Source organism: Episyrphus balteatus, chromosome 1 (genome assembly GCF_945859705.1).
Source record: "Episyrphus balteatus chromosome 1, idEpiBalt1.1, whole genome shotgun sequence".
In the NCBI taxonomy this organism is placed as follows: domain Eukaryota; kingdom Metazoa; phylum Arthropoda; class Insecta; order Diptera; family Syrphidae; genus Episyrphus; species Episyrphus balteatus.
In genome coordinates, this window is record NC_079134.1 from 15,279,645 (window position 1) to 15,297,116 (window position 17,472).

The following is a 17,472-nucleotide window of genomic DNA, read 5'->3' on the forward strand; positions in this document are numbered from 1 at the left end:
AAAAAATATTACTATGAAATTTTTAATAAGGTTTTTTTTTTTAAATTTGGTTTTTATCATTTCCAAAAATATTGTTTGGTAAGATAATCTCTCCATCAAATTGAAGACTTTATCTTTAAATGGTAGTAGAATCATTACTAATGTCTTATAGCTCTATTTGTTATATTCAATATTATTTATATTTTCAAGGTAATTCTTAGATGTACTCAAAAAAAATTCACATACATTTACTATTACTTTGTGTATCAAAGAACATTCTGATGACGAACCCAGTACTTAAGCAAGAAAAACAATCAAAGTATCTCATACATTCTCAATTATTTAGAATGAGTTCCTTTTGATATACCATGCTTCGAAAAAAACACTAAAGTACACTTTGGAGAAAGAATATGGAATCGATTCTTTTTGCCCTTTAAAAACATGTAACTGGATTTTGTTCCTATTCTTAATTGTAAGAAATGTCCACAGAAATTCATGTAAAGCAATTATTGAAATGACACAATTTTTCAAATTTATAAAAAAAAAGATTACGTATACGCCGTACTGTACGTGTTGATATTTCGGAATATTAATTTTTTTTATAGATATTTTATAAGCCTGTTTTCAATTCAGCCTAAATGAGATAATTTGCGAAATTATCTCATTTTGCTTAAAAAAACTTTAACAAAGAAAAGGAGTCTCTACAGTATTTATTAAATTCTGTTTAACTAACGATCACATAAGTCAATAATAAAAGAAGTATAACTTCCTTCCACTTTATTTGTTAGATGTTATGTTACAACAAATGTTGTAATGGTTTCATTTTTGATTAAATGCTATTGAGCCATGCATAAAAAGTACTCAAGCTTCAATAAAAAAAATAAATAATATGCACGACTGAGAGCACGTAGGTACTTGATCTTATCTAAAAAATTTGGTATGGAAGTAAAAAGAAAATATTAATCTAAATGAAAAAAAGAACAAAATTTCAATTTGAGAAAATCAGCATTTTCCATATATATCTATCTATTAATCTATCGTTAATTTATGTAGGTCTTTAAAAAAAAATCCATTCCTCCCCTAGGGAACCATCAAAAACTCTTAACTCACTGAGGGAAAAAATAAATTGATGTTGAAACGTCTTTGTTTCAAAGTTGAACTACTTTGATTTATGTTGCTTTAAGATACGAAACCATCAAAAATTAACCTTTTTTCCACGTTGATTTTAAAATGTTCATCTTCAACGCAAAATCATTCCGAATAATAGTTAAATAAATGTGGTTTTCATTGATTTTACGTTGTTTTATGGTGGCTTTTACCTCAGTATACAAAGTTTGAAGTTAATTGCTTCATTGATTTAAATCGCAGCTGGAGGTAGGACAGACTTTTTTAACATTGTCCATCATCGTAATGTCATATGCCTCATTGTTATTTCAAGTTAGATTTTTTTACAAATCCTAAACTTTCCCTATAGTACCAATATCGCAAGTTTATTAAAATATCGAAGAAGAGTTCTTTACTTTGAAGTTCCTCTTCAATCCAAAATAATGATCAATGTACAATAAACATCCCCCATCATCGGTGGAAAGCTTAATCTGATAATTATGTGTATATCTATCATTTTCTCTTTTATGTACAAATGAATATCTTTAAGATTGAAGATTATTCTATGAATTTTTAGGTAGGTATCTATAAGATTGAAGAAACTCAATAAAATCAGTTGGTGTTTGGACCTCCTCCAGAATAAAAGATTAATTTTTTGTATTGTAAACACAATTTTAAAACTTCTTCAAAGTATAATTTCAAGAAGAACAAATTAATAATTAAGGTAAAGTATTTAACTAGCGCCCGTTTTTGAGAAGAATATACGGTTGTGACACGAAAGTAAAACAATTAAAACTTCAGAAACATTCCCATGTGCCTTAAGTTTATTGTGTATGTACATATATTATGTGTATATGCTTTTTTGGCTATGAAGCGTTGCAAACAGCTCATCTGCTCTTAAATTAATGTTCAGAAAGTTTTAATACCGCAAAAGCTCTTTTCGGAATATTTCGATATGTTGAACATGCCATGGTTTTAATAAGTTCTTTGAATCGACCGTCTACTGTAATAAATGCATTGAATTTAAAAAAAAAATCTTTTTTTAAGTTTCTTTAAAAAAAATTTAAATAATATTATCTTTTTGTATTATCTAATTTTTATTTTGTAATCTAAATTTCATTTTGTTGTATAATTAAATCAAAGATATTAAATCTCAGTACAAAAATGGCTCTACCAATTCTGAAAATACTTCCAAGACCAAGATATCGGGATAAAGTCATTTCTGAAATGCCACTTCGTTATTCGGACTTTTAAGAACTTCAGGGTGTGATCGTTTACAAAATGCCAAAATGGTCAATTTTCTTAGCTACTATTTACAGATTTGTTTGTTGTTAATGATTGTTATGTGTATACCGAGTAAGGTCTTATAAATGTGTTCATAGGTCTTTTACGTTCTTCGTTCAGTTCTTTATATACTCAGTTTAGACATAACGTACTCAATATTGACTTATATTATAACGACTGCAGAATCTTGTGTACTGAGTACGAACTTTATTTACTGAGTACAATCAACATTTGGTGAACACTTTAGGAAATATTCTGTTTATGTATGTTCCGAACGAAACCTGGTATATGTACTGTTCCTCCTGTAGGAACTATTTTATTTTGAGTACATCAGGAAATTATACGTATAACATGTATAATATTGTATATTGATATTCACTATAGGTATTTACATCTAATATTGAAAAGATGACACAAATAATGTAATTAATAAAAGTATGTACATTTATAAAATACTGTTTGTAATAATTACCAAAAAAATAAAACTACCCAGTACATTAAAGTCTGTACTGATAATATAAGAATGTACTTAGTACATAGATTTGTACTTAAAACCGTAAGATAAATCATGTACTAGATCCAGATAGTTCTGATAAGTACTGTATTTATGTACTCATAACATATTCTTGTACAAAGACTTGTCGTTTTTGGCTACACATAAATGTATATAATTGATCATATAGAAAAAAGAAATTGTAATCATTACAAACACTTAAATACTTCTATTGAAAAGATACAAGGAAATGATTTGAGTAGAATAATAGGAGTTATCTACTAACTAAATCCGACTCCGAAAAAGTATTTACTATACTATAGGTCTAGGAACACTTTTCAACATGTACTCTACTCAGCAAAAACTGTTCGCTTCAAGAAAGAACAGGGAAATAAAGTCATCATTCATCTTTCAAATTGATATAATTTTGAGATCTCTATATATTCGTTCGTTTCGGAGAGAGAATGCTTCGTTTACTACAATGCATTTTGTGATCTGCCCTGCCCGTTTATGAACTGATATGAAAGATAAGTAAACCAAGCACATTTTTGAACAAAAAACTTTAATTTTCCATTTTAGTGAATGCAGAGTGAAGTATTTAATCTTGAATAGCATTCATTAAAGTAAAAACTTTGTACGGAAAATTACTCTATATCTATAAATTTATTTGACTTCTCACTTCACAAAAATTGGAAATTTCACTCACGTCACTACCATGACTCGCATTTTCTTGTATGAAAATTTCACTCAGTGTTCTTTTACCAAATCAAAAAAAAAAAAAAATTGTTTCATATTTTTGAGATAAATAATACGAAAATCATAGTTCGTATGCTTTTCAAAATCTATTAATGAATCCTCGTGAATATTCAAAATTAAATCTTCAATGGTCATCATTCAAGAAAATGAAAATCCATACTGCAACATCATTCATTATTTGATTTTTTTTTTGTTGCTTTTTTTATCAAGAATTTTGATTGTAAAACTGATAAAACTAGATTACTCACATTTTGCTTTTTCACTTAAATAAACAACAACAATAATATATTAGCTAAATTCAAGATATCAGTTTGTCTTGATTATCGAATGGTTTATTTACTTGAGGAATTGTTCAAATAATTTTAGTACTTAAACGGTGATCGAATGGGGCGGTTAGAAATTTTGTTTGATTAAAATTATTTATTAAGTAAATAAAATTATTGGATATATAGTATTAAAGGATAAATAATAAATTAAGTAAGTGTTATAGTGCAATAAAATCTGAACGTTTGTGCTCTTAGAAATCGTTTTAAAGTTCATGGATTTTTGAACTTGTCTGAATATTGTCTGAATTCTAAACATTATTCAGTTCAATCTTCCTATTTAATTTGATTGATGGTTCCTTGATTTAAAAACTTATAAAGTGGATATTAGTAGACCTTGTCTAATTGGGTTATTGTGCTAAGTAAAATGTGAATGAAAGAACTCATTAATACTTTTATTAGATGTGGATAACTGTTATACAATTGTAAATATGTGAGAGTTAATAGCAAAGAACAAAATATTTACAATAAGTAATTCTAAAATTAAAAAAAAAAAAAACTGTACGCTGAAATATTTAATAACATTTTTTATTAAAAAGTCATTCAACCAAAACATGAGGTCTTCATTGAAATAAGATCTACTGCATTTATCAGTGTTTCTTGCAGTAATAGTTAAAGACCAGTGGCGTGTCAAAACAAAAATTAACGAACTTTCTTTGTGAGAAAATTATTTTAAATATTGAACTCTGTTCCCCTAAAATACAACCGAAATAGATTTTATATCAAAATAGTATTGTGGTTATTGACTTCAAGTGGTTAACAAGTATTGAAAAGTGTAACATGCATAAGAAAATTAAAGTGTACCTTAAGGTTACAGTTCATCCAAGAGCCACAAAACACTCCATTTTATTAAAAATGTCTGGTTTTTAGGAACTACTTTTTAAACTTTTTGAATCTTAAGCTATAAGAAAAGCATATATAACAATTTCAGTTCTTAATGTGGGTTTTACATAGACTGCTCATAACTTAAGAGCCCCCATAAGGTGTCACTAATCAATGACTTTTTATGAGTCTTATCAGAAATTTCTATTGTCACGACCACTCCAAATCTTGTTCGAAAACATATTTAATAAATCTAAATGCCCTAGGAGTCATAATAACGACGACTTTTGTGTTTCTGTCTTGGAAAGGGACTTTTCATCAATAGATATTTACCGAATTAAAAAAAAAATATTTAATGTGCAGAGTAAAAAAAAATAAATTGTAAAATTTGTAAAAAGAACAAAGCAATAACAAAATTTGTTTCGTCAGCACACAAAGATACTCTTGCTGTTAAGTATAATAAAAGAAGATAAAAATCGAATTCTTTCTGATAAGTTTTTACAATTTCACGTTGTCAACTCTATGCAAAAAAAAAATATGCTAAATCATTGTACTTAAAACACGTCACAGTACAATGATTGTGAAAGAGACTTGATGACCTCATACAAAAAAAAAAAAAAAAATACACAAGAGTTATCACATTTCCAGTAGGTACCTACTTATCACATAAAATGTGCGTCCTTGGATTGATAAGATTCACAACAAAACACGATGAGTAGTGCCAAAAGTGTGCGACCAATCTCAGTTTTGATTTAAAAATACTGTTTGATAAATTGCTTTACCTAAAGTTATATTTAATCTTGATTTTATTTTTTTCAATATTTTAGGAAAGTTTAATCAATAAACGTGCAAGTTTACTTTCATATTTAGGGTAATTTTTTTTTTCATAGATTGAAAATTGATAGAAAAATGTTTAAAACACATACAGTCAGCGCCAAAAATAATTTACACCTGTATAACTGCATTAAAACTATATATCTTGACCTGGATTATTTCCAAATCATCTAGTCAAGTATGAACAGATTTGTTCAAAGAAAACATTTGTAGTAGTTAGATATTTTATTTGTTTAACTTTAATCGTTTACAACAATTAAAAGTACTTAAGAATTCCAAAAGATATTTTTATAAGTTGACCTCAATTTAAGATTGTATTTAGTATTGTAAATAAGCAAAAATGATTCTTATTGAAAACAAATGTAAGGAAATACCTATTAGTTTACTTTTCGTTGACAAGGGAAAGTTGATCTTATCTTACAAAAATTTTATTGTATACTAATCGAAAACAAACACAGTTTTATAATTATGACGAGTAAAAATCTAAATCAAGGTACACCTACTGATTTTCATTATAACTACTACAATATTTTATCACTGATAAAAAAACTAATGACATAATTTGAAATCTCAATAATCTAAATAGTATAAAGATTTTGTATGCTTACGAGGCAAAAACTCAAGTGGCATGAGTAAGGGGGTTTATGTTTTGCCAACAATATAATTTATATTAAATGATACAATAAGTTGATAATATCTAACCATGACTTTACGTTTATCTGACGTACATAATATCGGTAGGAGAATTTACTATTTTTTTTCAATATAGATAAATATAACAATCTACCACTTAATAAACTAGAGTTACAAACTTACAACTTAGGAGATAGGAGTAAATATCTGTAAGCCAACTTAAGTAATACTGATTAGATTTGTATTGAATTTGTTTAGTTCCTTATGAGATAAATTTCTTTTGAAGTGTACTCGTTCTGTGAGTTTATTGGCTAACTAGCATTTTTAACTACAACTCAGCAGTTTTAAGGTCTTTTTATAACTAATAGAAACTATAGCTTCTCCTTCTTTCATTATATGTAATATTAGCCTTTCAAAGTTTTTGCTTCATAAAGTTTTGCATAGTTTTTTTCTTTTCAAGAAATTGAAAAATTTAGAAAAAACATAATTCTGTTAAGAACGTAGTAAAAACAATAAGAACTGTTCTAAAATATTACGTTTTCTCTTAAAGTTAACCTCCGATTCATATTTAAAAAAAAATTAGGACTTTTTTTCACCGATAAAAGAGAGATTAACCATAACAAAACGGTTAAGTTCGATGTACCTTAAGTTAAATGTTAGGTTAAAATTTTGAGTAATTGGCGATATAAAAAACTGCGTATCAGCATCTCAATAAGTTACCATACAGTATCAGATGTTAATTGTAAGTAGTCGTAAATCTAATAATTCCTCCCAAGAAGCTTGTAGCTTCTATAAGACCTTACAAAAGCAACATTTTAACTTCGGTAGAGCTTTACTTTAATTTAAATATCTGACCTGACCTAGCCTAAATTAAGCTACACTATTTGTTAAGAAATTATCTTCAACTTCCCGATTCGAGACTGTAAAAACCTTTTATCTAGATAGGGTCGAGTTTCTTTGCAATCAAAAAGGTTTTTAAAAGCGGTTTTAAGTGTAGTTAGGCTAGTTTCGTTTTTAATTGAAGCTTCAAAACCAAATTTTGAAATTATTTTCTCTACAAATATTTCATTAAATGTTTTAAAATATTTCTAATAACACATTTTACTTTTTCAGATATTAGTTAATTAAGTTTAAAGACTGCCACTAACTACCTCGTTAGATTTTCAAAATCATAACCGCCAAGATGGCCGGTACTATGGAAAAGTTCTGTGGTACAAAATTTTGGGTAATTTTATTTAATATTTATTTCCAATAACAACAAAAGATTGCTAAATTAAATTTATTATTTAACAGGACCTAAACTTAACTTGGAACACTGACAATCCAGATTTCACCCCCTGTTTCGAACAAACAATACTAGTATGGATTCCCTGCGTATTTCTATGGATTTTCATGTTTATGGAATTGTACTATTTGAAAGCTAGTTTAGATAAAAATATTCCCTGGAATTGGAAGAATATTTCGAAAGTTATCTTACTTGTTGCATTACATGGTCTTTGTATTTATGATTTCGTCGAAGCCTTTACCCTAAAAGATACGGAAGAAAATTTAATCTATCCAGTTGATATTTGGACACCAGTAATAAAGTTTGTAACCTTTGTAAGTTTGATTTTTGAACAAAAAACATTATATTTTTACTAACCCGACTTGTATTTATAGGCAATTGCAGTTATTTTCGTCTTCTTGAACCGAAAATATGGAGTTCAAACCTCAGGAACTCTGTTCATGTTCTGGTTCTTCTTGGTTATATGTGCGGCACCACAACTTCGTACTGAAATTCGTCTTAACTCCGATCGTCATGATCATAGTTCCGAATACACCGATGCTCAAATGGCCTTTGCCGATTATAAATTCATCAGCTTCATCGTATTCTTTTCAATCTCATGTGTATTATTATTTTTGAATTGTTTCGCTGATGATATGCCAAGAGAAACTAAATACAATAGAACACCCAAAGAAATTCCAGAAGTTTCAGCAAGTTTCTTATCACGCATGACATTCTCATGGTTTGACAAAATGGCCTGGGCTGGTTATCGTAAGCCACTTACACAAAAAGATCTGTGGGAACTTCGTCCACAGGACGGTTCCAAGGAAATTATGCCACTTTTTGCCAAACATTGGAATGCAAATGTTCGCAAGAATTTCCCAGGACAAAATCGTGAAAATATTGGTCAATCAACTATTGGAAATGTAAGATTTGAAAATCCGTATGATCCGAATAGTACAAAACTTGCTTCAGTAATGTCACCGATTGTTAAATCATTTGGTGGAATGTTTCTTTTTGGATCTATACTAAAATTGGTAACAGATCTTTTAACATTTGCTTCTCCGAAAATTTTGAATTTAATTATTGGATATGTTAATGCTAAAGCTAGTGGAACGGAAACTGAACCCGTGTGGAGGGGAATATTTTACGCTATATTGCTTTTCTGTTGTGCTGTAATTCAGACATTCTTTTCGGCACAATATTTCCAAAAAATGTACACTGTCGGTTTACGTACGAGAACTGCTTTGGTCAATGCCATCTACCGGAAAGCTTTAGTCATCTCGAATGCTACTAAAAAAAATTCAACAGCTGGTGAAATTGTCAATTTGATGGCTGTTGATGCTCAACGTTTCTTGGAATTGGTAACTTATGTTAGCATGATTTGGTCAGCACCATTGACAATTGCATTGGCGTTGTATTTCCTTTGGGAATTGTTGGGTGTTGCCGTCTTAGCTGGATTGGTTGTGATGATTATTTTGATTCCAATTAATTTGGTTATTGCTGGCAAGTCAAAAAAGTTGCAAGTTAAACAGATGAAGTTTAAAGATGAACGTGTGAAAATTATGAATGAAATATTGGCTGGAATGAAAGTCTTAAAACTCTACGCTTGGGAACCGTGTTTTGAAGATATAATTAGTCAAATCCGTGACAAAGAGATCAAACAACTCAGGGCTGCAGCTTATTTGAGCGCTGGAACATCGTTTGTTTGGTCATGTGCACCATATCTAGTTTCATTGGTAACATTTGCAACTTATGTGTTGATTGATGAAAATAACGTATTGGATGCTTCAAATACAATTGTGTCAATATCCTTGTTTAATATTTTGCGATTCCCATTGGCCATGTTACCCATGTTGATATCTAATTTAATTCAAGTAAGTTTAAATTTAAAAGCTTTCAAGAAGACCTTATAAATACTAATTTCTATCATTCTTTTTCAACAGACTCAAGTTTCGATAAGACGTATCAACAAATTCTTGAATAGTGAAGAACTTGATCCAAATTGTGTTTCACACGATAAATCAGCACGTAAGTTTTTTTTTTTTTAAATAGGTTCTTATATAATATTGAATTCACTCTTAAACAAAAGTAAATGGCAACACTAATTATAATACTTTAACTAGTACAAAAGCTAAAAATCATCTTTTTGTCCCTTTTGAAACATCTTTTGCACTCCATAAAAGACAAACACTTATTAATCTATAGACAAAATTATGAATACAATTTTCTGTGTAGGGTAGGGTAAAAAGTCCACACTCCACAAATCAATTATGGACTAATAACCACCCAACAGGGTCAAAAGTTAACACAAAATTCCTGTGGGCCTTTGCTACATTGATTGCCTACTTATAACCCACTTTGGAAAACCAAACCCGCTTATATTTTCGAAAGATTTTTCATTTAGCCCCAATGTATTCACTCTCTTTTATATTATTTAAAGTCTCCATTAAAAATTTGAAAACTGTCAAATTCCATACAAATTTAAAAATTTCCCTTTTTTAATGGGAACTTTAAATTTAATGGAGTGTGAATACTGAATACGTTGGTAGTTAATGTTCCAAATCCAGCTTTACAAAATAACTTTCAAAAATAATTTTAAAATTAAATTTTGGTTTTGAAAACACGACAAATTAAATATCAGAAATTAGAGCAATTTTTTTAAAATTACTCTAATAAGTTTTCAAAAATGAAACTGCGTCAATTTAGCTAAGTAATTTTCAAAAGCAGTTTGATAAATCGAAATTTGGACTTTCTTAAATATTTTGTAGAATCACACTTGTAGGTATCATTTTAGAAAAAATTAAGAAAGTCATTCTCAAAATGTGGTTGGGTTTTTTTAATTTCTCCATTAAGTTTTAAAAACGAAATTTCTGCCAGCTTTTTAAAATTTTTCATATGTTAATTTTAGATTTGGTTTCGTTAGTGAATAGTTTTCAGCTTCGCAGAATGCAATAAATAAGTTAATCTAAAGGGAAAGGCTTCAAAAACGATCCTATATTTTTTCAATACTTTAACTTCAAGCTAGAAAAATATGTCAATATAAGACCTATTTTTATTTACAAAGTTTTTTAAAAGATAGTCATTTTTTCCGATTTTAATAAACCATTTTGAATTTTGAGATCAAAGCGTCGGTCTATACGTCATAGAAGAGTTTCATTTTTTTCCCTAAACATAATATGGATAATTATAAAACTTCTATTGCATTTCAATTTCAGCTCATCCAATGATGATTGAACATGGTACCTTTACTTGGGGTGATGACGTCATCCTAAAGGACATTAACATCGAAATTAAGCGACAAACTCTTGTCGCAATTGTTGGAAGTGTAGGCACAGGAAAGAGTTCTCTGATAGCTGCATTCCTTGGTGAAATGGAAAAAATAAAAGGCAAAGTTAACACTCTAGGATCAATCGCTTATGTACCACAACAAGCTTGGATGCAAAATGCAACTCTTCGTGATAACATTCTTTTCGGCAAACCCTATGATCGTAAACGATATAATAGAGTTGTTGATGCATGTGCACTACGTGCTGATTTCCAAATGTTGGCTGCTGGTGATCAGACAGAAATTGGTGAGAAGGGTATCAATTTGTCCGGAGGACAGAAGCAGAGAATATCTCTTGCGAGAGCTGTATACAGTGAATCAGATTTGTATATATTGGATGATCCTTTAAGTGCTGTTGATTCGCATGTTGGAAAGCATATTTTCGAACAAGTTATCGGACCAACTGGTCTGCTAGCTAATAAAACTCGTGTTTTAGTTACACATGGTATCACTTATTTGCCAAAGGTGGATAATATTTATGTTCTAAAGGGTGGAGAAGTCAGTGAAGATGGTACATATTCAGAGTTATTGAATCAAAAGGGAGCTTTCGCAGAATTCTTAATTCAACATTTGACTGAGAACAGTGATGAAATTGAAGAACTTGATGAAATTGCTGAACAATTGGAGAACACAATTACATCAGCTGAATTGAGAAGTAAATTTGTACGAGCTATTAGTCGAGCTAGATCAGATAGCATTGATGAAACAGCGTAAGTGTTTTTGAAAACAGCGTTTTCGAGTGGTTTAGGTCTGACAAATTTGTTTATTCACAGTTCGATACGATCATTTGGTAGCGGAAGAGGTAGCATTCGTAGATCAATTAAAGAAAAAGCAGCTAGCAATGGTAGTCTTAGAAAACGCAATTTCAGTCGACAAGAATCTATTGCTTCGATTTCGTCAAAACTATCCGATTTGGCTGTTGGTAAAGATGAGGGTAAATTAATTGAAGTTGAAAAATCACAAGAAGGAGGAGTAAGTTTTTTTTGTTTTGAAAAAAAAAAAAAAAAAAATACAAAATTTATTGAACTTTTCTTTCTTTTTTCTTTATTAAAGGTTCGCTGGGCTGTCTACAAACAATACATTCAAAGTATCGGTGTAGCTTTGGCAATTGGAACACTTGTTTTGAATGTATTCTATCAAGGCTTTTCAATTGGTTCGAATTTATGGCTAACACAATGGTCAACTGATGATCGTGTTGCAACTGATACTGGTCTAAGAAATATGTATTTGGGTGTTTATGCTGGTTTTGGATTGGGACAAGGTATGTTCTTAAAAGTAGTTCTTCAGTTAAACTAACTAACTAACAATATTCTTTGTTTTTCTTTACAGTTCTTGTTGATTTCAGTTCTAGTTTATGTTTAGCCCTTGGTTGTATCTATTGCTCAAAAGCACTTCATGAATTCTTAATGAAGAATGCTATTCGCTTCCCCATGGATTACTTTGATACAACTCCTTTGGGACGAATTTTGAACAGATTCTCTAAAGATGTTGATACTGTTGACAATATATTGCCACTCAATCTTCGTATGATGATCAGTCAATTTTTCTCGGTAAGAATATTTATTATTTTATTTCTAAAACACTTTTCAAATATAAGTCAAATAACATATTAAAAAAACTTCGTAGTTTTTGAAAATGGTTTCTAGAATAACAAAAAATCAGTATTTCGTTCGTACCTATTTCATTTTTATAAATTATTTTTTTTTCGCGGAAAATTTACTCATTCATAAGATCAATATTTTACGAGCATCTGGTTGATGGGTGGTCTTAAAAAGAATTTAATCATATTTGGTATTTTTGTTTGAGTCCTGCTACACATTTGAAAAATTGTGCGGTTTTTACAAAAGGGAGTAAAAACTTCGCGAATCTGAAAAAATTTAGTCCCAAGCATTGTATGGGCACATATATTTTAGATTTGCAGAAAGAAATGGGTATGTGCAAAAATGTACATTCTATATCATTGCCAATAACCATTCGCCAGTTGCTTAATGGAATTTGTCAATTGCAGCTTGTAAATTGTTAAATGGCACTTGCCAAACAAAAACTGAACCCCAAAAGGTCCTTATTCTGACTTAGCAATTTTACGTTTTACAATGTTGTAATTCTTTCTGAGAAAATTTAACACCAAGTCTTTCAAAATTCAAGGGCACAAATAATGACTTTTTTAAGCTGTAAGAAATTGGTTGCAAATGTAGCCACAGAATCGGAGGATGGATGAAGTTCAGTTTCGAGCTTAACATTGTCAAAAAAATACGACTTTTTGTTTCTTTTTTTTTTTTTAAGAATGTATTTCGGTCCGAAAATCCATAAAATATTCTATAATCTGAACTTATGTATTTTGTTCAAAGTATTCGTTTCGAATACGTCGAAAATCAGAACCATCGAATTTGACGTAAAGTCTGAGGTATAAAACTACTGGACTATTTGCACATTCACAAGTTTAGACTGTTTTGAGTGTCTGATAATTTTGCATTTAATAAGTTAGAGCCGTTGTACAAAAGCCAGCTGACGAATCAGTTTATTTGCATTTACCTACTGAATTTGAGTTCAAATTTCTATAATTAAATATAAAGGATTTTTTAGAGCAAGGGAGATATAGAAAGGAAATTTAATTCGACTAATCGGTTTTTGGGACTTATTATAGAATTTATTCACACCTCTAAAATAAACCCTTTCACGCAAAATTATATTTCGAAGTCTCTTTATTCTTAAATGTATATGATATTACCAAATTTTCAAATTGTTTTTTAATAAAGAAAAAAAACACCCTTTTTACCATGAAACTCTAGATTCTTGGTTTTAAACTCAATTGTAACATTTATAAATTCGAATACCATTATTATTACTTAGTTTTTGCAATAAACCCACATATTCTCTTCACCTTAAAAAAATACAACCTACTTATTTTATTGTTGATTCTCATGTCAAATACAACGTTTTAAATAAAGTTCTCAAATGTAGGTACTACCTATGTTTTTTTAGGACTTATCGCGGATTTTTCTCATTACCCTTTCACTCAAAATATTTTGATGGCAGAAAATGAAATGTTTTTACCAATTTTCATTGGGGTGTCATTTTTGCATATTTTTTTGGTACTAATTCTTAAATTAAACGAAAATTTTTCACCAAATTTTAAATAATAACAAAATTCATGTCAGCTGTTAATTCAACCCCTGAAAAAAAAACACCCTTTGACCAAAATTTTCTTTAAGGGGAAATGGATTTCTGTTGTATTTTACTGTTAAATGCAAAACAAATACCCTTGCTTCAAATTGGCAATACATTTTCTAAGAGTAGGGTAGAAGGGGGAGCATTTGCCAGTGGGGTACCTTTGCCAGTCCAGGTTTTTTTCCAAACCAACAGAATATTAAATACAGAAAAATCATTTTGTGTTGCACATTTATGATTGAAAACTTTGCACAAAGTTTGACAGCTTTTGGCTGGACACGAAATAAATTAGACGCTTGTGTTAGTTTTTTAATGTTGAGAACCAAAATATGAAGGTACATAACCGTCGTAAATTGTAAGTATTTGTCGTGTTAAATTACTTTTTGATACAAATATCTTTTCAAAATTATGTGTACTATGCTGTGTAGAAGCGATTTTTTTACTGTTTAACTTATAAAAAAGTTATAAGTAAATTTTTGAAAGATTAGCTTGTGGGGTGCATTTGCCATTCGTTTTTGGGTAGGTTTTGCTCTGGCAAATGCACCCCATGGGGTACATTTGCCAGAAGCAAGCTTTCTCAAAAGAGGATGGCAGAATCCTTTAAAATCAGTCCCTTCTTCGTATTTTCAGCTAAAAAGAAGTTTTGTTTATGAATATTGGTTTTATTTGTATTAACTTTGATATTTAGGTAACTGGCAATCCCTCCCCACCCCCGTGGCAAAGCCTCCCACCTGGGGAGGCTTTGCCACATCACTTTTCATTTTTTTGAATAAATTATTAAAAATAGAAAAAATTAATATATCAAGATGTAAAAAATATTTAAGTGAAGATAATAAAGTCAATAATAATATCAGATATAAAAAAAATTAAAAGAAACGTAAAAACTTTGCGTTAAGTCAATTTTCCTAAATCCTGGCAAATCCTCCCCCTTCTACCCTAATCGTTTTAACTCAATTTTGATATCAATACATACCATGTTGTATATGTTCATTCAAAAATAACTTTAAAACATTAATCATAATACGACACTGCTGGGAGCATCTCCTATATCTAGGAATACAATACTGAAGAACAGAAAGATAGAAAGGATATCTTCTACTTTGAAAGCTCAATTACCGATTACCATAACTCTTGTAGGTTCAAGGATTTTTTTGTGAAATATAGAGGACTAAAAAAAATTTTTAACAATTGCGTTTTTTATAAATTTTGATATTTTCAAACCCTTACCTTATTTTAAGTTGGGTGGCAGCCAGTGGGGTTAGATGCTTTTTAATCATAAGATTACAATTACTGAGCTTCCTGCTCTTCTAGACAATGCTAGATTAATCTAGATCTAGATATTTGGAATTACTTTTTCCAAGTAAAAAGAAAGCTGCGCCCAGGCTAGAGTTCCTAAGCTTGTAATAAATGAAAATTAATTATTATTATTATTATTAATTATTACTTTTTTTTTCCTTTAAAGGTCATAGCAACTATAACTGTTATTTGCATTTCAACACCTATCTTCCTTGCTGCTATTGTACCAATGGCACTGATCTACTGGTTTGCTCAAAGATTTTACGTTGCAACATCGAGACAACTTATGCGTTTGGAATCCGTTACTCGTTCGCCAATTTATTCGCATTTCAGTGAGACTGTAACTGGAGTTACAACCATTCGAGCATATGGAGTTGGAGGAAGGTAAGGCAAACATTTTATATCAATTCCCAAAAAGCCAGAATCTAAAATAAACCATTTTTGTAGCTTTATCGATGAATCTGATAGTCGAGTGGACTTAAACCAACTGTGTAAATATCCCAGCATTGTTGCCAATCGTTGGTTATCTGTAAGATTGGAGACCATTGGTAATTTGGTGATTTTGCTTGCCTCTTTACTTGCTGTATTGGGCGATCAAAAGAATGCTGCCTTAGTTGGTTTGTCTGTAACCTATTCCCTACAAATCACTCAAACTCTCAACATGTTGGTTAGAGTGTCTTCCGATATTGAAACTAATATTGTATCTGTGGAACGTATCAAGGAATATGGTGATATCAAACAAGAAGCCCCATGGGAAATCGCTGAAGTTAAGACTCCACAAGGTTGGCCACAAGGTGGACGTGTGACTTTTGAAAATTACATGGTTCGCTATCGAGAGGGATTAGATTTGGTTCTAAAGGGAGTAACATTCGACATCAGCGGTGGTGAAAAGGTGGGAATTGTTGGACGTACTGGTGCCGGTAAATCAAGTTTGACTTTGTGCTTGTTCAGGTAAGGGTTTTAGACAAAGAATTCAAGCGAACAAACTTTAATGAAAAACATTTTGGACTTTTTACAGAATCATTGAAGCAGCTGGAGGTCGTATTACCATTGATGGCGTTGATATTTCCAAACTTGGTCTACATTTGTTACGTTCGCGGTTGACCATTATCCCACAAGATCCTGTCTTGTTCTCTGGATCATTGCGAATGAACTTAGATCCTTACAACAGAAATAGTGACGCTGAAATTTGGTCAGCCCTAGAATTATCTCATTTGAAAGAATTTGTCAAGAGTCAGCCAGCTGGCTTGCTTCATGAGATCAATGAGGGAGGTGAAAATCTTTCAGTTGGCCAGAGGCAATTGGTTTGTTTGGCAAGAGCTTTGTTGAGAAAAACTAAAGTTTTGGTATTGGATGAAGCAACAGCTGCTGTTGATTTGGAAACTGATGATCTTATTCAAGTGAGTTTTTGCCTTAAAACCATTCAATTTACTGTAAAACTACAATTCCAATTTTTTTTTATTTTTTTAGAAAACAATTCGTACTGAATTCAAAGATTGCACTGTGCTTACAATTGCCCATCGTCTTAATACCATTCTCGACTCAGATAAGGTTATTGTTTTGGACAAAGGTGAAATTATTGAATTTGCATCACCGACATCATTATTGCAAGACAAAAACTCATCATTCTACAGTATGGCTAAGGATGCTAATCTTGTTTAAGGGAAATATTTTACTGATTAAGAGCTCGATAAAATGCTAACGATATTTTTATATATATTTTTTTTTTAATTTAATCGCTTTTGTAAAACGACTATCTAATCTTAAGTTAAATTATTTGACGACTTTTTTACTTCTGACAAGTGGAAATTATGAGATTAAAAAAGAAATAATAATAAAAATAAAATTTTTAATATTATTAAACGATGACTTGGCTTTTTTATTTTAAAAGTAAACAAAAGATAAAGAGATTCCGAGGTCAATATTTAATTTAACCCTCTGTCGGCACACGGGTGCGAATTTGGCATAAACTAATAAAAAGTAGTCACAAAAAAGTGTCTTTATAAGGGTGAAAATACATTTTTTTTGGAATTATGAATACAATATTCGAATTCCTTGGAAAATTCTACATCAATTTCATATATGATTCTCTATAAAATAGTGAGACTGAAAAAAGTTCTAGCGACATGAAAAAGTATAAACCAAATTCGCAAAAAGGTGTGTCTACCTCTACAGAGGGTTAATGATC

General features: G+C 30.3%; 1 protein-coding gene across 1 annotated transcript; it reads left to right on the forward strand.

Moving 5' to 3' along the window:
- The first annotated feature begins 3,982 nt into the window (after positions 1–3,982).
- Positions 3,983–17,150, forward strand: LOC129921381 (ATP-binding cassette sub-family C member 3-like). Its single transcript, XM_056003187.1, has 13 exons — positions 3,983–4,093; positions 7,342–7,453; positions 7,522–7,827; positions 7,888–9,369; positions 9,439–9,523; positions 10,711–11,530; positions 11,594–11,792; positions 11,874–12,081; positions 12,150–12,370; positions 15,451–15,668; positions 15,732–16,235; positions 16,303–16,684; positions 16,755–17,150. The coding sequence occupies exons 2-13, from the start codon at positions 7,412–7,414 to the stop codon at positions 16,944–16,946; spliced, it is 4,659 nt and encodes a 1,552-aa protein (XP_055859162.1). The 5' UTR covers positions 3,983–4,093; positions 7,342–7,411; the 3' UTR covers positions 16,947–17,150.
- The last annotated feature ends 322 nt before the right edge of the window (positions 17,151–17,472 follow it).